This window comes from Dicentrarchus labrax, unplaced genomic scaffold (genome assembly GCF_905237075.1).
Source record: "Dicentrarchus labrax unplaced genomic scaffold, dlabrax2021, whole genome shotgun sequence".
In the NCBI taxonomy this organism is placed as follows: Eukaryota; Metazoa; Chordata; class Actinopteri; family Moronidae; genus Dicentrarchus; species Dicentrarchus labrax.
The window spans coordinates 11147720-11170092 of NW_026136717.1; the positions used below are offsets into that span (position 1 = coordinate 11147720).

The 22373-nt window shown below is 40.5% G+C and overlaps 2 protein-coding genes across 3 annotated transcripts in view; one reads left to right on the plus strand and one right to left on the minus strand.

Annotated features, from left to right (window-relative positions):
- Nucleotides 1-1975: 1975 nt before the first annotated feature.
- On the minus strand, nt 1976-4245 carry dctn6 (dynactin subunit 6). The gene is made up of 7 exons (XM_051429546.1): nt 4136-4245; nt 3827-3891; nt 3605-3710; nt 3433-3521; nt 3080-3127; nt 2490-2632; nt 1976-2389 (listed from the first exon to the last, which is right to left on the minus strand). The coding sequence occupies exons 1-7, from the start codon at nt 4168-4170 to the stop codon at nt 2291-2293; spliced, it is 585 nt and encodes a 194-aa protein (XP_051285506.1). The 5' UTR covers nt 4171-4245; the 3' UTR covers nt 1976-2290.
- A 2450-nt stretch (nt 4246-6695) lies between these two features.
- LOC127379286 (zeta-sarcoglycan-like) overlaps nt 6696-22373 on the plus strand; it is a 37949-nt gene continuing 22271 nt past the window's right edge. For both annotated transcript variants that reach the window (XM_051428696.1, XM_051428697.1), the window contains exons 1-3: nt 6696-7100; nt 14938-15132; nt 20642-20743. In XM_051428696.1, coding sequence (XP_051284656.1) covers nt 7062-7100; nt 14938-15132; nt 20642-20743 — 336 coding nt within the window. In that variant the 5' untranslated portion in view covers nt 6696-7061. The remainder of the gene's footprint in view (nt 7101-14937; nt 15133-20641; nt 20744-22373) is intronic.

Below are 22373 nucleotides of genomic sequence, written 5' to 3' on the forward strand. Positions count from 1 at the left end.
AAGTCAGAGGATCACCAGAGTCAACAGAATTTACCCTCAGGGAAATATGGATATCTGCACCAATTCCCCTGGTGATCCATCCAACCGTTATTGAGATATTTCAGTGGTGGACCAACCCGACCAACATTGCCATCCACAGAGCCCTGCCGCTAGCATGGCTAAAAAGGCATGACATCCAGTGTTTCAGGGTCCCTGTTGTGATTAAATTAATTATTTCCGTGGGATTGCAATGGAAATCACTGCGGCCTATAGGTCACATTTCACTTTTCAAAGGTGGAGTGGACCTGGATGCAAAGGTCAGCTGTCAGAAAGCCTTTATCCTCTCAAACCAACTGGTGGCCTGTTTGACCATGACTGACTGCAGTGGACTACGCTGAGACTTGAACTGTATGTGCTGCAGAAAACGCACAAACCATAACCAGTGCACTAAAGATAAAGAGTTGATGTTATCCCCCCCTTTTATATATACCCTATATACCCTTTTTATATGTTTCTAAATGGTGGAGAAACGTGAGGTTTTTTTTGTGTTTCACTCACATTTTTACTGCAACCCCCTTAGTATCCACTGCTGTATTATTAAAAAAAACTAAAATCTCATGCTTCCTTCTTTGTTTATGATAAGACATTATTGACTCTTGAGAGAATGCTGCATATTGAAGCAAAGGCCAAATATTGACTTGAGATAATCCTGTGAAAAGAAAAGCACATACCACTCTGATGTACATAAGTCTGCTTTAACAAACGGGTGGAAGCTGGATAATTCAGTTTCACAACAGTACAGTAAGGGAGAGGTAAAAATAACTGCATCCAAATATAGAACAACATTTGAACTTCCTCTCAAATTCCTGCCATTGCTATCATCATAGCCATTTTGCCTCTTTCCCACTGCCCCCCCCAACGAGGTCCTTGTCACTCTGCACATCCGTGCAACTGTGCCCAGCATCTGTCTTCCTTGTCATATTAAGTAAACTGACGCTTTGGCAACACCCCAAAATAAAAATGATGGTAGTCGAGAGGGGGGAATGAAGAAGTGAGAACGGGAAGGAACCTAGACGTGGCCCCGGCTGCACTCCACTGCTGAAATAATTAGCCCCTGGTTGATGTGGACTCCTCGTGGGACTCCACCGTGACATGTTCAAATGAGTATTGGCAGTGTGCGACACCAGCTGTGGGCCTCCTACAGGGAGCTGCTGTACTGTGCAGCGCCCTGCCCACTGAACAGCACGGCACAAAGCCTTTAAACTCTGTAGAGCAAGCGCGGCAGCCTTGAGCTTGTTTTACAGCTCCAAGAGTTTAAAGGAAACAACTGTTAAATGTGACATCTGAACTTGTTATGTCAGGTGTCTCAGGCGGAGAAGTGCTACTAACTCTCCACCACGCACACATCTATGCACACCCAAATCTGTGAGCCTGAGGCACAGATGGGAGCACAGCCCAAGGGGTTCAGACATGAGGAGGTATGGGTGGGAGGGGGGGCACCGGGGATTATTCAGGCCCATGCTGCAGTAGGAAATGCAAGTTGCAACCACACCCGTGTCAATTAGAATAAACCAGGCATTGTGTGGAATTCCCACTGTAACCAGGGCACCAATTTGGCAACCCCTGGTGGGAGGGAGCAGGACTGGCAACCCACCGAATCCAAGATGGGGACTACCACACCCAAAGTTATCTTTGCTTAGTAATTGCACTTTTAAAACAGTAAATTAGCTTACAGCCAGTCACCAAGACGTCAGTTATCGTGACTGTTTTTATCCCAAAAAACTTTATTTTGGGACTATTCTCAGTGCAAAAACATGATGATATAGATATTTTTAGTTGTATTATTAATAGACACTATTTTAATTGGATATTATATATCACCTGATGAAACAAAGCCTTCAGAGCAGACAGTACAGAGGGTGTATAAACAGCTGCTCAATAGCCCCTCCTTGTGGTAAAATAAATATAGGGAACATAAAATCAACACTAGGAGGAATAAAAGCTTGAATGCAATCTTTATTAGAATTGTTATTGCAATATTTAATGGAACAATTATAAATATATATAAGTATAATTGACATAACATAAAAATGGCACAGAAATAGTCATACTTAGTTAATATTAATCTGAAAGCAAAAGTACAAAACCAGAAACTGTGTCATGTGTTGAAGATGCAGGAAGGAATAAAGTTTGGGATGTGTCATTTGCAGTGTCAGAGGTATTCTACTAGACGCGTGTAGAAGTGTAAGACAAGTGCAAGTTGAGGGGAACGTGTCAGTGTCAGTGTGTGCAGATGCTTTGGGTCGCATCTTCAGTTCCTCACAGGCGTGCTGTTTCCTTTGGCCGTCTTCTTCAGGTGGTGATAGTTGGGCAGGATCTTCATGAGGAAGTCGAGCTGCAGAGTCTGAGGCTACAAGATGGGAAACAACAACAACAACAACAAAACATCCCTGGTTACAGCAAAAAACGTTGTGACTCACAGCCAAAGACGGGCATGGGCGTCGACTGACCTGTGGTTTTTCACTCTGCACACGCCGGATGCAGTTTGAACCGTACACGACCGTGTTCTCCGGCACGACCTCACACGTGTTGACCTGGCAGCACGCGCCGACGATGCATCCGCTGGTCAGGATCACGTTTCTCCCGAGATCAGCTGGGATTTAACATTAGCAAACATATTGTATCTACACTATGGGAATATGGAAATAAGGGTTATAGAACAATATGATAATATTCACTGTGAGATTATATAAAATGATCCACTCTGCCGGACTGTTATACCTTCAGTATTTCTGGGTAATTTACACCATTGTGTGCGATGTTGTAAATGAATGAGCAGCGGTTTTATAACAATACTGTATTTGTATCTGTTTTTTACATCAATGTGATGACGTACCTTCATTAGAGTATTAAATGTGCTGTATTAGCCAATAACAACCATTCCTTACTGCTTATTTCCTCAACAAAAGGCATCTCAATTTGATCTACTATATCATGATAGATATCCTTACTGAGGTATGAAATGTATATATCATAATAGAAGATCTGATCCGTGTTGCACACTCCTAATAGGAATACAGTGAGTGATTACAATACTTACCTTTAGACTCAATCACATTGTTGTCTCCAATTTTCAAAGCTTGAGAGACTGTAGCAGCATTGTTGAGGATTTAAACCTAAGAATTAGCATTTCAAAACAGTTAATAGTCAACTATAAGTGATGGCTGATATTTATTAGATCAGTGGGACATTTTACTGCTTAAATAATCTAAACAGTGCTCTCTGGTGGACAATCTATACAGTGGCAACACTATTTCCACTCATCTTTGGTATTTATGAAGACATTTCTTACTCATTGGCTGTTGTGAATCCAGATATAGCTGCAATAATAGGCTGCAAAGTTAGTAAGACTGCAGTCACAGTGTGTGTTCTCACTTGCTTTGTAAAGGATACCACATCCAACCTCGAACACATTATTGGTGCCTATTATCATGGTTTTTGGCTCAACTCCCTCTGTGTCCGGCATGATGTTCTCTGGATAACTTAAGGGAAAAAAACACACACAGGTAAGATAAGGTGAAAGTGCAATGATACAATAGGGACATTATGTTGTAATACACTGTACCTGTTAATAATAAGCGCCTGCTCCTCTATTAGATTGCCCTCTCCAATGATAATAGGGCCTGCCTCTGCTATGATCCGTGCTTTGGGGTGGACTACTGTTCTAGAACCTGTATAAAAAATAAAAATAAAGTCTTATTTTATGAAAGCATGCAGCAGCTGGATTAAAAAACAACCTAAATGTATTAAAATGGCGCTGATAGTGAGGTTAAAGGGAAATTCTCACCAATGGTCACATCTCCTCTCATTTCACTCTCAACACACACGACAGCTCCAGCTGCTATTTTAGCACTGCAAGAACACACACATACTGTTATATTCAAATCAGTCAATTACACAATAAACATACTGTTACTGTGTCAGAAATTAAAAGTATCTCCATTATAAGCCGAGCTGTAAATATGGATGTCGCCATGGGTAGAATAATTAAAAGATGAAGCGATTTTTTTTTTTTTTTTATCCCCTAAAAGCTAAAATAGTTGATAAAAGATCTCATGATATAAAAGGGTGACGCTGATCAAATGTAGATATCTACCTTTTCTGTGCCATGATTTGCTTGGCGTCTGACATCCTTGCGATGATGAATAAATGTATCGATGTTCGATTATTAATCCTGGTTCGGGATTGGAGCTCAGGGGTTGATTGGGTTTGTCTGGAGACAGCCAGCCTGAGACTTTGCTGCCCTCTGCTGTAGTTTTAAGGATACTGCAATGAAAACTAACCTATTTAACTTATAGGACAAATTATATTTATAAATTACACATAAGCTTACCTTTTATCTAGCTACAAGTCCTTTATATTTTCATTAATATTCATGATTATATAAACTATAATATTCTTCCATTTATATTCTTTTTCACTACAAAAAAGGTTACCTAATTATTTTAAAAATGAAATAAATAAAGCCTTAAATATACAGCTTATAGAAAAGCCATAATTTCTTGACACTTCTCCTCAAAATGTCAAAAAGACTTTTGTCTTTTCCAATGGTGCAATATAACATATACACAATATATATTATATAGTGCTACTTAAGTACAAATGTGAGGTACTTACTTGAGTATCTTCTTTTCATGCTTTATACTTCTACCCTACTCCATTTCAGAGGGAAATTTACTTTTTACTAGTGACTTTACATATTAAGACTTTTACATAATACGCGAGGAGCTGATACAGCTGAGACGATTAGTCAGTTAATCAATTGGACAATGGACTAATGAAACTATTCTGATAATCCTTTTAGTCATTTTTTATGCAAAAACATTTCATGGTTCCAACTTTACAAATGTAAGAATTTGCTGTTTTTTCTTTTAGATTTTTTAATAAATCTTATTTATTGCATTGTGAAGGTATCACTTTGGGCTCTGGGTGATGGAATATTTCACCATTTTCTGATTTTTTTTACAAACCAAACAACTAATCGATTAATTGAGAAGACAATGAGCCAATTAATCCATAATGAAAATAATCATTGGTTGCAGTCCTATACAAATGACTTCATATAAGCTCCACCCCAACCAACTATAACAGTAAAATCCTGCTTTTACATCAATTAATAACCCAAAGATGTAATATATAATAGTATAACAGTCACAGGGGGCATTTTTCTGCATTTACCACTTTTTTCTTTTCACTACAGTTTCTTGATTATACGTACATACTTCTACTTAAGTAACATTACCAATCAAGGCAAACAATTTAAAGCAGACCTGCAATTCATTCTCTGACCAGCATCAGTTTATACATAAATAAAAACTACATATTTACTCTTACTGCAGTGTCACCCTGTCCCCTGCAGGGTGCAACAGCGACCAATAAAGCAGTTCAAATGTAATGTATGTGCTCTTAGAGGAAATATACCGCTTTAATATTCCTCTGCAGATCTATATGTACATTTCTCGTGGCAGTAGTTTAACATTTATTTAGTTTATTTTCGTTTAATGATGATCATTGTTGGCATCTAAAAGCCTTACGGTCTAGTTTGAAACAGTGAGTCAGAGAGAGCTTTTTAAGAGTGACTTCTGCTGCTGCAGATTCTGGTCGCATACTCTCGTTTTAAACAGTGTTTAACCAATATGTGCACTGCTGAATGGGGGTTGAATTGTGTCAAATACACCAGATTTCACTATGATAAAACAGGAAATTACACGATGCCCCGTTTTCAGAATAAAATGCATACGTGAGTGACAAAAAACACAACAGAGTCACTTTCTTTGTAAAATAATATAATTTTAACAGAATATAACTAACTGGAGTTCATTTCAGTCAGAGTAAATGGAAACACCTGTGTACGTGTACTGTAGGGGGGTTTAAAACCAGTTATGGAACAGGCATTTAGGTAAGTAGTAATACTAAAATTTTAAAATTCTCTGTTACAAGTAAAAGTCCTACATTCAAAATGTTACTTAAAGTAAAACGTATTAGCATTAAAGTATTCCTACCAAAAGCACTCATTATGCACAATACTGCATTTCAGAATCATATATATTATATTGCTGAATTATAATTACTGATGCTTTGTGCCTTATTACTTAATATACTACTAGGTACTTAAATCTATAATAACACATCATCAGTAAAACGTAGGGCTGCGAGACAAGGTAAAATTACATTGCGACTATTTAAAAAAAAAAGATTCATGATTAGTGGGAATGATAATTTTTGTCATCAAAAAAAAAAAAAAAACTTAAAGTTGTGATGATGTGATATGTGTTAAGGTCTGTACCACAAACAAAACAAAAATGTTTTCATACATATGGAGAACAATATTTGTTAGCCAGGTAGTCTTTACAGCACTAGAGTACTTTATTATAATGCTGTTTTGACACATTTCATCTTTATCAAGAAAACTGCAGCGTCTTGCTATTTGGATATTGCACTTATATTATTGCATGTTACGATTTGTATAATAATGCAATTAATGGTGCAGCCCTACAAAAAGTACCTTAAAACTTTACTTCACTTATTCCACCACTGTTTAAAACAAAAACATCCCATTTTTTTTATTAAAAAAATATATAGTAGAAATGCACGCGTATGCACAGACCTTTATTTTGAAATCCAGCAGCGGAAGTGTGATTGGCCACCCTGTGCGACTTGACGGCTGGTTGAGTTTTTGAAGGGGAGCGACTCGTCTCATCTGCTCCTCGAAGGAAAAGTGAGCCGCGGGCTGGAGCCCACCTGAGCCCTCGTATCTTAATTAGACCGCAGCCTGTTTGAACTCTCGTCACGGTCCACAATACGGCTTAAAACATATCTCGAAAGTGCTGTTTATAAATGTAGATTAAAATAAAATATCACTCGTCTCAAACATTGGATTTTTCCTCTTTTTTTTTTTTTTTTCTGAATGGGAGCGAATCAGAAGAAGTACTGCTAGCCTCGCGCCGCTCGGCTCAATCTCGTGCGTTTCAGCTCGTGTCAACTTTGTGGAAATATGTAACAGTGAGAAATGAGACTGTAACATGGAGCAGTCGGCTACTCTCGACATAGAGACGCTGAAGGTAAGCTAACAACGGTGTTTTGTGTCATTTAAGTTTCAGCGGTGGAATTTGGAGCAATAGTTTGACACTTCACATCTCATTATGCAACAGGAAAGTGAGTTTTATTAGCCTAGCCTTCACAGGGACGGCGGGAAACTTGATGTGGCTCGTTATGAATGATTTATCTAGCTTTTTGGTGTTTTATTCAGCAGTCCACACTTCTCGTGAGCCCTCCCTGCAACAGGTGCACTTCAATTGTTCCATTAAAAAATCCCAGCTAATTAAAGATGAATGTGAAGTGTCTGCTCACAGTTTGTCATCCAGTGCCCCCCCCCCTCTCCAAAGCAGGAACATGATGATTAATAACCAGTAACCAGGCACCCCAGGAAGCCTGCCCGGAGAGTTCTTTACATACAATGTCATCTCCCATCTCGCCACTGTACCGCACATTATATGCATCCCCCCCTCTTGAAGAAATCACAGTAATGTGACAGCCTATGAATATTCTGCCTGCATGGTTTCTCATTATCATTCCAGTCTAGCAGGGGGAGGCAGTAACCTCTGGGTACAGTATGTGCGTCTCGTCTCCCTGCTGCAGTGCAAAAAATAAATAAATAAAAAATAAAATAAAAAAAGGCAGCCCGGTGTGTCAGAAACCCTCACAGCAGAGCCACTGTTTGGCTGTGCACTCAGGTCCATCCATTGGTCTGCTGCACACACGCGCGCACACACACACACACACACACACAGAGACACAGCTCTGGGCTTAGTGGTTGGGGTCACGCTTATCAGTCAAGAAATCACCCCTGCTCACACTGGCTCACAGCTGATCCAGCACTTCCTACTTTGTGACAAGTCTGCAAGTTGAAGCTAATTTGTCATGTTTAATGTTTGTTTTTTTTTAATCCCAGGAAGGTGAGAATCCGCTATCTCCTCTAATTAAAACAAGAGGTTGTTTTTTTTGTTTTAGACTCCTTCGTGACATTATTTTTGTTGATAGTGCTGCGTTCAGTCTGGCACTTCCCGTGTGCGTTCGACTGATGAATGCAAATGACGCCTATGGGGTGCTGTCCAAAATGGCCCCGTTGGCTCTCCAAGGATTTGTTAGGGATTAGCAAGGAAAGCTAGTGTGCTGTGGAGAAGTGTCTGTCTGTTTACATCAGCAGTTTGTCCTTTTCTCCCCCGTTGCCAGAGACATCATCAACGGCGAGGAAGGAACTGACGGGGCAGACTTTAAAACAAAACCAGCTCTCAGCATTAATAAACGATGCAAAGGTCAGAGGTGCGGCGTGCCAGCGAGCTTGCAGAGTACAAATATTTTCCATGAAAGCGTCATCAAAAAGAGCGTGTAACAGCAAGAGGAAATTCTCCCTGAAAAACCCCCGTCTTCAAACGCTCTGTGATGTTCAGTCTTGTTGGCTGTGTGCTCTGATTGAACAGCTGCGACCTTTCCTTGGTCTTATTGGAGATCTTTGATCCCCGCCGTGCCCCGTACATACGGCGCGGTTACCTTGTTGCTTTCGGTGGAAGGAAGTGCGGTGCCATCCATCCACAAAGGGCAACCCCACAGCGAACAAAGCCATCAACGAGCTCCGCCGCTATTCTAACTCCACCAGAGATGATGGAAAATTGGATTTCACATTTAAGTGGAGCGGCTATTGTCAGCAGCAGCCTCGCCAACATGCTCGATTGTCACGTCAACGAAATGTGAAATGGTTGCATCAATGCATTGACTTGCACATTTGAGAAATATACTTTGGCTTCCCCAGTTTCAGCCGCGCACTCAGCCTCCTCTGTCTCCTTGATTGGGCTCTCTGTCAAACTAAAAAGCCCACAATAGCTAAATGAATAGGTGCTTTGATACTGTATATCAGACTTTCAACATGATGTGTGCATCCCTTTCCCCTAGTTGCTGCCTCAGCAATTGGGCAGCGTTGGCATGCAGGATGGACGAGTACAAGCTTTCTCAGTCATTAGTGCATTTCAATTGTTTTCTTACCTCCAGCTGAGGAGGCCCTGTGGGGCCCTCGTGCCACCGCCAAGCGAGAAAGCGCTCGGCGATTTGCTGATTAACAGTATCGAGCGTTAATAACGTCTAATTTTCTTTCATTAGGGACTTCTCAGCTGCATTTTGCTGCCTCTGCCGCATGTCACTGTTTGATCAAAACAGCATGAAGAATATCACCCTCAACGCTAATTGGTGAAGATGAGGCGTGCTGGCGGTGGGAAGGGACTGCTGGGTAATTGCTGGCCTTGGCTGGATCCAGCTGCAACGTCTGTAGTCAAAGCTCTGAGGACCCCCTTAGTCCCACCCCCCTACAAAAAGGGAAAGTGACATAGATCGCAGCACTAACTTGAAAGGGTTTGATAAAGTAGCATATGCATAGATAAATATGGTCGTGCAACTAATCCACAAGGACTTTTACAGCGCAGCACATGATCTGCAGTTTTTATAGTTTATTGTACCTTTTAGAGAGGCAAGTTACTGTGTAGGTGTTTTCTATTAATAGAAACTACATGTAATCGCTGTAGGTGGTAAACCATCTGTAGCTTTCAGTAGATTTCAGACCCATCTGTTCGTGATAATCTGCTGGCATTTGTCTCGAGCTGCGTACTAGAACAGATATTGATTTAATTTTTTTTTTCAACATAGGTGGAGCTCCACAACTGTGCCTAAACAAACCTTTTTGGAATACAGACACTTTCACTGGAAAAAAGTGTTCTCATCTTGGTTGAGTGGGGAAAGAAACCGGTCTTCAGACTTTCTATGAAGTTCTGAGCATTGAATTAGTCCCATTCTTGTAATTGTCCACTCATTCATGTGGTTGTTGTCACCAGGATCATTTACGTTATTTAAGCTTAATTCATTGTTTTCAGCCCCCGGAGTGCAAAACACTATAACTCTGAATCACAAGCATTGGACTAAATTAACCAAATACTTAACATACGTTGACATTTAATGAGTTTACTTGAAGGGTTAGTTTAAATTTGTTTAAGTTGGATTGTACGAAGTTCTTATCCATAGTCGGTGTATAGATGGCAGTCAGTTCGCCCTCAGTGCTGACCGCCATCTACTGCAGGTGAACTTTGTACAACCGCACTTCAAAAAATCTGAACTAACCCTTTAAAAAGTAGAATGCCTAGTACTAGCTTAGTACTAAACGTTACAGTACGTAACAGGATATAGGACATATTTTTAAAAAGAAAAGCAATTTACTAACTAAATACAGGTTATTAATTAGTATTGACTTTTAAAACATGGCTTTATTTTCACATTATAAGTTGTTAAGAAACACACAGTTTTTCTTCCAAAGTAAAACTTATGTTGTGTGAAAGATCTGTAATTTATATTTAAAGAAAAGTGACTGTGAATGTAATGCATAATGCAGCAGTGATGTACTCCATTCTTTCTTTCAGCGTGTATTTTGTGTTTAATCCTTTTTTTGGCTCATGAATGGCAAGGTGAAAACAAAAAAAAGCAAATATCTACTCCGTTATTTGGTGTGTGAAGACGTATTAAATGATGTTAGACGTCCACCTGATCTCATGATAACACTTCTGAATATTTTAGCAATATGCATGGGGACACAGTCATATTGTAAGATGAAAATGGAGCATCTGCAGCCGGCAGCAGGCAACCCAGACGCAGGAAATGGGGTGATGGACGACTCGCCAACCCAAGTGCAGTTTTTTTTTTTTTTTGAGTTTACGTGCAGTTCAGTTGAAGTTGGAGAGCATTTTATCCTCTTGGAGTGTTTCATGTGAGTAATATTTAAACTATACAGTTTTACAACCACAAACAAAATTAGGAAAAATTGCTAACTTCAATTTAATCCTATGTTTTAGAATTTTGGTTTTCCTATATCCTGCCCAGTTAATCAGCTTGTGATCCCTTAAATGTCAACCTGTGACTCCTTGTGGCGGTCCCACCACCAGGTTGGGTACCACTGGGCCAGACAATATAACCCGTCCTTTCTTGTAATGGCTCATTTCTTATTTGTTTGTCCAAATTGAGCAATAATCTGACCATGTCAAGACTTGGTATCCTCACAGTTTATTGAAAATTCTATGAATAAATAAGTATGGTAAGAGATTTCTACTTATTTATTGTTTGGCTCAGTTGTATCAGAGTTGCCATGTGTCCATCTGTCCCTGCAGTGACCTTTTAACTGACCGCTGCTCCTAATTTCTAATTATTATCAGGGCCGTTTGTGTAGTCACTCTGCTGCTTAACAATTCTTCTGCATAAAGTTGTTAATTGTCACACCTACTGAAGCAGACACTAACTGATAAATGGGATTCAGTGTGACGTGCCTGCACAGCTTGCTGTGTAATCAATATTTTGTTTCTCAAAAGTCAAAGTTGTTTCCCGCCGCAGTCGCACATCTCAATCAGTCCGGTCCAGCGTGTTTGTGAGAGTCAGCTGTGACCGGCATGCTGAAATGACAGATTGACAAAACGCCAGCCGCTATGCACTCCTCCATTTGCTCTGTGAATAACCGAGCTTTAGGAGGCATGACTCGACCGGGGGTAATATATGCATTAAAACTCTTGCAAAAATCACAGGATCCACTAGCGTTGGGAACAGTGGGTTGCCATAGAAATTACAAGTGCTGAAGTTTCCCCTAGCAACAGTGGATTGAAAATAGACTGAATCTGTCCAGCAGGGGTATGGCTGTAGGCAAAAAGAGTGGTTTGAAACAGTTTTTTTTCTTGGTGTTATTTCAATGTTTGTAGACTTTTCTTGAGTGTCTTGGATTCACGTTCAAGTGCGAGGATGTTTAGAATTGTCTCGAAGATGATCTGTGGTAGCTCAGTGTGTGGTTTTTACTGAATGTTGTGTGTAAGGCATCTTCCAATGTAGTGCAAAGTTGTCGTTGTAATAAAAGAGAGTCTCCTGTGACACTACATTTTATTTGGAGTTTATATTCAGCCTTTGTGTAAGCACCTCTCATAGTACTCTTGTCCCTCAGCTGTATCGCTGGTTAAATTGGAATCACTGACATTTCTAGGCCAGCGATATGGGTCATTTGTATTTGCTGCAAAGTCGCAACATCCATTTGTGAGACATCTGCCGCCACTGACCTAAACTGCTCGTCCAAGGAAACAGGCACTTAAACAGTGGATCAAGTTGAGAGGCAGTGGTAAAGCTGTGGAAGACTGTTGTTAGATGCCATGTTTGAAGTGCTTTACCATTTGTTGTTGTTGTTGTTGTTCCGGTTTAGGGATTGTCCAATCTTAATGTCATGGTACAGATTTGGAGATCAGTGTGAAGGCACATACATGTATTTTTGTGGCTTTGTAAAATTTTGAATTGCATAATTTCACGTAATAGGCCAGTAAAATGCTTGACCGTTGACCACCTCATTTGAGTAATTGTTTGTATGCACAGGCTCAATACAGTTTACCAGATTCCAACCAACTATCCAAAACCCAAAGATATTCAGTCTGCTATCACATGTGGCAGCAAATCGTCTGACTCTTTTGCTTGTATTAATTATTGAACAATTCATCAATAATCAGTTTCAGCTCTAGATGGCTCTATGTAAAGTAAAGCTGTAACAATTAGTTGTATAATCAATTAGTAAATCAACAGAAAATGAATTGGCATCTGTTGTGATAACGGCTGGCTGGTTTCAGCTTCTCAGATGTGAAAATCTGCTGCTTCCTTGGTCTCAGATTGTGTGAAATTTAGTCGATTTTTAGTTTCATGGACTCATTTAATAATATCTGAAAAAGCAGGTGTTTCTATAATGCCTATTTCTGGCACCAGCGCTTTACCAGCTGATACACCACACACTGCCTGCTGCACTCTGACTGTGGTTAATAAACACACACAAAAAAAACCCCATCAACTTGTATTAGAGATATTGATTTATTGCAACAACAATGAGCAGCATCACCGGCTGATTCTGCGTCCTGGTTGTTAAAACAGACACTTTCTGTAGCATTCCTCCTTCTGTAAGTTGACAGCAGCCACATCTGAACCAATGAGGTAAAGAGGAGCCCCGGGTGCAGATTCTTCCTCTGCTTAAACCTTTGTCAAGTAATTCAGTCCCTCTTAGGAAAGAGTTGTTAGCTTTCTGAACTAAAGAGCCTTTGCTTGCTCTGCCGCGGTTAATGAGAGCCTGTCAGGAAAACATACAATCTAATGATACCTGCCATTGGTGTCTTATGCTAATGATGTGCTGAGTGTGAATAAAGCATGTGGGGCATGGGTTCTGAGTTGAGTTATGCATGCATTACTCCTCTGGGTATTACCGTGCACAGGTGTGTCAATTATAGAGGTGTGTTTCATGCAATTGAAGTATTTTATACCGGCAGGATGAATTAATTGTTGCTGCTTGGATGTGGGAGCAACTTTTTAAGAGATCTTTTGATATAATTGGACATTCTGCTGCTGGACATTTTATTTTGGTTTCTACGAGCTTTTTTTTCATTATCTATGCAAGAGAGTGGGATGGCAGGCGGCCTCAGTACGAAGTAGGGAGTTTCACACTGTCAGCCCCGCAGTCACGATCGGCTGGAGAACAGCAACTGCTCGCCTTCGCCCGGACGACCACACTTGACAGACATCATCCTCTCTGATCCCAGATCAGAGCTTGCATGTAGCAGCTTCCAAGTCGCTGGCAGGCACTCAGTTACTCAGCCAGAGTGGAGAACATTTCTCTGGCACCAAATTGATCCTTTGTCTCATAATCCACCTCCCGTTTTCTTTAGTGCTGAGAGCAAGAAGAGTAGCCGGTAATGAGTTGTTAATGTGAAATTTCATGCTGGACTTTTAAAGATGGACTGACTCCCTGTGGCAACCGCCTCTTTTGGTTCCATAGCTTCTGCTGGACATGGCTCCATAAAGCCTGCCTAGTGCAGGTGGCACATGAAATATTTCCTGTGGAAGATTGATGGCAAGTAACATTATAAAGATCTCAGCCAGGCGGGAACGGTAAACAGGAAGCTGTCACTCATGGGGACTTTGTTTGTGAATACAGGGATCCAGCTTGACAAAATGTCAACAAGTAATTAACATTGTAAACAAAGCTGTGACATGTTATTAAATTCATAGAAAATAATTTTCACTGTAAAGTAGAGAAATACAAGCAGAAATGGCAATCATGTTCCATCAATCGCTATGATAAGTTCATTAGTATCTAGATTCGGCTCCAGATTTCTGTTTATTGATTCAACAAAGAATTGTAAATGTTAAAAAAAAAAAAATGTAAAAGAGCTTTTCCACTTCTGGGCTAGGTATTCCCACAACTGATGCAACTTGTAATCGCTGAATCTTGAGTGATGATTCCCCTTTCCTGCAGTGGAATGAAACATGCCGCCTTTTAGGTTTGGGCACTCTGATTTGGCTTAATCTTTTAATAAAATAAATTCACCCAAATGACCTTGTCTTTTAGGCACAGAGCTTGATGAATTACTCTGCCACTGGTTCCATTTCTGAAGGTGCGTAGGACTGCTGTATGGAGGTAAAAATTGCAAACCATGGAAAATAGCAATTTTTCCCAAAATAAATCTGTAAACCCTCATTCAAAATTTTTAAAATCTGATTCTAGTGTATTACAGATCGAAAATACCCCCTTCTCCACTTAAATTACCAAGCGTGATCGTTAAGACTGTAATAATACTCAGTCTTATATTCACGCCATGCTTTCACCTTTTATTCTTTATGTAGTGGCACCACTTTCAAAAATTGTACACAGCCATGCCTCAGCCCAGAGTCATTTTTAGTGGTGCTTGCAAGGTAATAACCACTTACAATATGTGATTGCTTCTGTGGAGTGAAAATTTTCTTGACAGCCAGCTAACATAAAGACTCCTGCGTGCGTGTGTGTTTGTTTGTTTGTTTTTCCAGATTACCCAGGAGCAGTTTATCCTCGCGTCCCAGTCCCTGCACCTCCAGCGACCAGGCTGCGATGCCGTGTACCCAGTGGGTCTGTACGGCTGGAGGAAAAGATGCCTCTATTTCTTTCTGCTGCTGCTCTTGGTCACCATGATAGTGAACCTGGCCCTCACTGTCTGGATCATAAAGGTCATGAATTTCTCAGTGGTGAGTTACAGCATCGTCCAAAATAACTTCTCAATTAATTATAAGTTATGAAATATCATTAATTCTGAGACAACAATTGTTTAAGCTGTACCCAGTTTATGAATGACTTTCCTGGAAAAAGCTCCGCTGTAGTACTGAATTAATGTCAGAAAACTGCAAAATATGCCCACTGAAATTTCCCAAAGCCAAAGGAAATGTCTTCAAATTGCTCATTTGGTTTTACTAACCATCTATAACCCAAAGATATTACATTTAAAAGAAAAAGAGAGCGAGAGAAGCAGCAAGTCCTTGTGCAGCTTGTGACTGGCATTTCTGCTTGATACATGATTTTCAGTGTGTTTAGGAGGATCTAGTGGCATAAATGGAATATAAGGTTCATATTACTTATATACATATACTTTTATATCTGCAGATGCTGCGGGTTGCATGTTCCATGGATTCCGCTATATTAAACTGCCATGTTAGTACAATAGCCCAGAAGGGACAAACCAAACACTGGCTCTAGATAGGGCTTCTCCTTCACGTGTGTGAAGTGAGGAAGTTGCGATCTGCAATTACACGCTAAATGCCACTAAATCCTACATACTGGAGCTTTTAAACCCTCAGTTAATGATTTTTTAGGTTAAATAAAAGAACAATTGGGTAGTAAGCATGGGAAGCAGTAGCTTGGATGGCTGGATGAAGAAAAGTGCACACAGTACAGAAACGATTAAGAAGATAACATTTTAAAGAGATTTTTGGTGGGTAATATTATGACGCATAATGATTAGTTTGGTAATTCTGACTAAAGTCTTTACAAACACATCAAAAAGACTTATAGACTGCTCTTACATAACATTTATTAAAATACAATCATAAGCTCAGAAATTAAATTTGGAAATGTGTTTGGAGATCAGAAAATTAAAACCGTAAGTACTTGGCATCAAGTGCACAGCAAGGCTTAATATCAAATGAAATGCTACGAGAGAAAAACAATTAGTCTCATACTGTGTTCTCAGAAAATTTAACATGGATTTCAAATATAAATAGAATGATGAATATGATGCTGAATTGCAGATAATGTACAACATTTAATATCAATACTGCTTAAATAATGATTGTCAGTCTACTACTTTGCGTAGTTTACGGTTAAGGAAGGAGTTTTACAATAAGTTGGTCAAGTATAGTTTTTCTTTCTTTTTCTCTTTTGTTCTTTATTTTGACCTTAATACAAAAAGCCTTAGTGGAAGAATTTATTCACACGGCCCCATTTGAAATGTGTCAAAGGCACCATCTCTCATGCTGTGTGCTTTGTCTAATCTGGATTTGATAAAGAATTAGAAAAGACTTGGCAGCGGGACCGGCTGACACAGAATGTGTTCATCTCAAACGAAAACCAAACAGGCAGATGCTGCGAGCTCCTGTGACATTTCCAGGGACAATGCACACAATTTACCATTTTGTCAACAAACTCACGATGGCAGCATCCCCCCTCTGTGACGGATACGTCCCCTGACTATTGCTATCACTCCTCTACTCCTTCGCCTCCCATCAATCTGTGTCATGAGTAAAAGACCTTATCAGTGCTTTTGGTGTCGCTCCAGAAAATGTACTCCGTTGCTCCCCATCTCTCAGGACTCAGGCAGCTCAATAAGAAAACACCAGCCAAACTACACCCCGCTGTGTTGGTATTATAAACCGTTTTCAGCGGCTACTGGCATGAGAACATTGTCTCCTAGTTTTAAAGTCACCACTCTGTTCCAAAAAAGCTGCCACAATTGGTATATGATCACCTGTCTGACATCACACACAAAATCTGATGACAGCTACTGCCCAAAAGCCTCAGTGTCAACAATAAAGTTGTTCTCAAAACTGCAAGAGCTACAGCACCACTTGTGACGATTATGAGGAAGATGTTCTCTATCAAAGTAAGAGCTAGTTTAACAGGGTAATCCACTTCTTGCATATCCGTAATGTTAGGAGGCTCACACGAGACAGTTTCTGTTTTAAAAAAAAAAGAAATGAAGCATCAGTGGTCGACTTGTAATTCAACACAACTAAAGTAGCTCATTTAGGCTGTTTATCTGGTGTTACTACGAGGTTCGCACTTGGGCTAACCACGTTGGAATAATTCACGATCCATCCCAAGTCAGAACAAGGGTTGTTTTTCTTGTTCTTCTCATTCTTCCGACATTGCATAAATGCTCCCAATGGCCACATAAAAAAGCTGAACCCAGGGTTCAACCCCAGTGTTATTTTCAAGGTTATTTTCTCCAACTTTAGAAAGCTAGTCCACAGCCACAAAAAAATTTACTTTCGTGTTCACGGACAAAAGAAAAAGTCCTTGGCTAAGAAAAGAAAGATCACAGTACAAATAAATTGTTTATGTCCTTCAAAATTTTTAGGATTTCGTAGGATTTTCCAATAGCGTCCGAAAGAATAAAGTGACCACATAATGTCAGCACTAATAAACATGGGATGCTTATTTATATGCTTTAAATGCTGCTAATTCATGCTCAAAAACCATAGATATGGTACATGATAATGTTTCCTGTCATATATTTCACAAGCACACCTGCATGTAAAGATATGTCACTCCTTCTTGACTTATTCATTGATTTGAAAAATCTATCACATGGGCTGTTGTACTGCTAGTATCACCAAACTTCTGCCTGCTTGTTAAGGACAACAGTGTAACCTTGGGCGATATCTCTGCAGTTTTCTAACAAAAGCAAAATCTTCCATTTGTAATTTTTCCACCTCAGAAACATCGCCTGTATGTGTTCGTTTATTTCTTTCACTGATGCTGAAGATCTCTCCATGCCTTCAGTGCGTCACGACTGGACTGTTGTAACGCCCTCCTGTTTGTCCTGCCTCACACCCACTTGTCTGACTGACTGCAGCTTTTAGCAATCTCTCCACGCCCACCACATCACCTCCACTTCAGCACAGCAGTGACTTTAACGTCTGGTTGCTGACATAAAAAGAACTCCATACTGCTCCACCCACCTCCTCCGCTCCTCTGACTTTGTCCTGCTGTCTGTCCCCAGTCCTGGCTCTCTACCATGTATGATGGAGCTCTCCTCGCTGTACTCCGCCTCCATAATTCACTATCTCCATCCATTTGTGCTGCTAGCACTATGGACTCTTTGAACGTGTCCCTCAGGGCCCATCTGTTCACACACATCCTTAAAAAGCTGCCCTCAAACCTCACTTTGTTCATTGTGGTGTGGCAAGGCATAACCTTGTCCAATTTATACAGAATTATCTACCAGCAGAATCAGGTCCTGAATAATTTAAATGTTAGGTGAAAAATATGCAGTGAAGTTGCAGAATCATGTTCCATTTTATTCAATTCAATTAAATTTTATTTGTAAAGCGCCAATTCATAACAGAAGTTATCTCAGGACACTTTTCAAATGGAGCGGGTGTAGACCGAACTCCTTATAACATTATTTACAGCGACCCAACAGTACCACCATGGGCAAGCACTTGGCGACAAGGGCAAGGAAAAACTGCCTGTTAAGAGGCAGAAACCTAGGACAGATCCTTCGGCTCTAGGTGGGTGGTCGTCTGTCTCGGCCAGTTGGGGTGAGAGAGAGAGAGAGAGAGAGAGAGAGTGAGAGAGAGAGAGACAGAGACAGACAGGTGCACAGCAACAACAGTAGCAACAACTACACCAATAGTAGTGACTGATGATGATGAACATGAAGAAGACGATGACAACGACAACAGCAACGATGGGGGACAACGAGTAGTGACAATAGTAATAATAGTAGCTATAATAATAAAAACAATAATATCAGTGATATTAGCAATGGCCGTCAAGCAGGACCATGGCAGGAGGCTCCACCAGGATCCATGAGAACCTGCAAGACGAGAAAGCACATTTTATATTCTTTCAATATTTCCTGTTGAAAGAGTACAGTGAGGGTTCTTATGTAAACCAGTAGGCTATTGAGAGCAAGGCAGTCTGATCTTAAAGTACCATCTGAAAGGATTGTTGAAAAGCTGGGGTGACTTTTATTGGTTGGACTTTTTAGTTACACACACACACACACACACACACACACACACTAGAGCAGCATGAGGTCCCTTCCAGGAAGGTTTGGGGATATTTTAATATTTATGGACCTTTCTTGATGGCGGATGTTTTGACTTGTCATAGCAAGAAAGTAGCAGAGGTGAAATAAATATTGTTAACAATGGCTCAGTTCCATAAAGTGTCCCGGTGAGCCAGTATTGCACAATAAAACTAGCTCACCTCAATGGAGTGCAGTTATTTTTAGTGTTACCAATTACAACTGAGCTTAAAGGTGCAGTGTGTAACATTTTGGAGGATCTATTCGCAGAAATTAAATATAATATTCACAGGTATGTTTTCATTAGTGTATAATCACCTGAATATAAGAATTGTTTTGTTTTCATTACCTTAGAATGACCCGGTTTTATCTATAGACGCTTCCATGGCCTCTGCCATGTTGTTGTTTCTACAGTAGCCCAGAACAGACAAACCAAACACTGGCTGTAGATAGGGCATTTTGCAAGTTTCGTGGCCACTATAGTTTCTCCTACACACTTCACGGCCCGTTCTCATTCCCAGCTCGTCAAATACAGACTTGACCGTTCAATCTGAAAATTCAACGCCACTAAATCGTACACAATGGTCCTTTTAAAATTAGCTTAAAAGTAAAGTAAAAGTCAACACAGGCTTGATGTTCACTGTGACGGATTACATAATTACCAACGACTGTACAAGTAGTAAAAATACACCAAAAAACTTGTGTTCTAAAAAATTGGAAAGTATACATGGTTTGTTGTAAAGGACACCTGAAAACACACTGGTATTGTCCTTCATTGCTTATAGTCTGATCCAACTTTTTCCCCGAAATTAATTCTGATACCTTAACTCAAGTACCCATCCAATATGGTTGCTCTCTGTTTCCCAAAAATTTAAATTTCATGTTTGGTATGGTTTGGTTGATAGCAGTCAGCTTAATAAGATTTGCATCAACCCTGATACCTATTTATTATTCTTACATTTAGACCCTTTGTATGTATGCTCAAAGAAATTTATTAAAACTCCAACAGCAACTATTACCACTAATAATTCTTAAAATAATGTAAACAGTACTAAACCAACTCGTGTAAATCTGCACGACTATCTGATACTTTCTTCTGTCATTTTCATGAGTCTCCTCAACACTCACATCCGCAGCTGCCACATTAGCCTGGTTCTCCTCAGTCTGCCTCCCACTGCATGCAGCCTGTCACCCTGACACCACTGAGTGTATGTGGCATTGTCACCTCGATGTCATGTCCTACTTCTTCGCTGTCACTCAGCGCCACTACCCATCCACCGGCCCGTCTGGCACGCAGCAGCTCCTGCTCTTCCTAATGCAGTTCAGACACAAGCAGGATTCAATTTTTTATGCATTTGGGAAACTATAATTCCTTTTTGAATGAAGGAAATCAGGAGAAATCTGCACTGCTCATCACAACATCGCTAATAATCGTGATTATGTTTCAGGGTGGAATGGGAAACCTTCAGTTGAGCGAGGATGGTATTCGCCTGGAGGGAATCTCTGAGTTTGTTCTGCCTCTCTACGTGAATGAGATCCAGTCCAGAAGGGTAAGTTGCTCCCTTTGCTCTTCTCAACAACTTCAACTCGCCTATCGATCAATACTCTGTAGCACTGATGAACTAGGAATAACTACCATCGACAGAAATGCATGTGAAAAGCTCTCACATGGAAAGCTGCAAAGCTGCAGACAGGCTGGTATTGATCTCACAGTGTAGAGGAAGTTATGATCAATTCATTAACAACAAAGGCCAACTTCCCTCTGAGCTCTGGCTTGACGGTACTTTGATGTTACCTTATGTTTGTGCCTGGATAGGAGAGATTACACTCTTTCTCTCTCTGTCCTGTGCTCCTCTACTCCTCCTCCTCCTCCTCCTCCTCCTCATTTCCTGTCATCCTCCAACAGTGCACTATCAGGGCCTCCCATCGGCAGGAGATGGGTAATAGGCTGCCTCGCGGCTCCTCTCAAGCCACATACGACCCAACAGGAGATTACAGGCGATTACAGAGGGACCAGAGTCCCCCCGCTGGATTTCCAATCAAGCCCACACGATAAATTCCCCTCTTCCACTTCCTCCCTCCCCTTTCTCCTCTTTGATGTTCAGTAGATTAACCAACACAGCTCCAGTAGAAAGTTGATCCAAATTTCCTTCTCCCACACGAATCACAGACGCTCAGTTGGATCATCCCCTTTTTCAGTGATTAGGCATGGTGCAGAAAGCAATTTCAAGCACTGGAAGCTGGGGTTCCATGTAAATTTGATTTTTTTGAGGGACGTCGATGGAGGAAGTGGCTCGATAGTGGGTACAATTTGCCACAGCAGATTGAGAAACAACTCGGAATTGCCCACTCTTGCCCTTTGATGTTTTAGTTGGAGCTAAATGTTGATTTAAATATAAGAGTCACATGCTTAGCAATAGCAAACGCCTCAAGGCCATAGCAGACGCCCAAGCCGAACATTGGACAAAGCCAATATTTCATTCCCTGGTGCAATACCACCTGCAGACATTTTTACTGTCTTGTTTTACAGACATGCTGTGCAGTGGCCCCCTTATCTACCGGTACCAGAGATATTTGCAGGACAAAAATCTCTGTGGGTCACTCAATATTTCTCACCTGAGGAAATATGTCAAGCACTGCGAGAGCGGGGATTATGGTTATCCAATGAGTTTACACCACGGTGCACAGTGCTGTTCTTCAGTCAGATAACCACCATTGATCAATAAGCCATTACCACAAACAGCAGTGACCTCTGTAGTGCCACAGATATTTTACAGTTAAATATAGTATGATTTTGTTTTTATGTTCACGTCCAATCTGCTGTCGAGGCTGAACTCAAAGTAGCTTTAGTTTTACTTCTCATGGATCAATTGGTGCTTTGAATCTTTCCTCATCAATGACTGAAGCCAAAATCTGTGAATACCAAGTGGAAATTGCTCTCTGAGTGTTTCTGGCAGGAACTCTGATAGCTGGCAGCAAATTACAGGCTAAGTAGCCCCTTAAACCAGCGGTCTCTAAATGAGAGCTGGTAACTTTGCACATACGGTTTACACTGCTTGCAATCATTGCCAGACTCCAAAAAAACGTGCATACAACAAATGTGTCCTGTTTTGCAGATACTTTTACAGGTCAAAATATATAATTATGCAGATTCTGTCTGATACAGGCAGCGCCCTCAAA

Excerpts from the sequence above, each read along its gene's own strand:
- dctn6 (XM_051429546.1), bottom strand. The coding sequence starts at position 4,170 with ATGTCAGACGCCAAGCAAATCATGGCACAGAAAAG. Across the intron at positions 3,522-3,604 it reads CAGGCGCTTATTATTAACAG|TTATCCAGAGAACATCATGC; the intron begins GTACAGTGTATT and ends TTTTCCCTTAAG. Across the intron at positions 2,390-2,489 it reads TGCAGAGTGAAAAACCACAG|CCTCAGACTCTGCAGCTCGA; the intron begins GTCAGTCGACGC and ends CCCATCTTGTAG.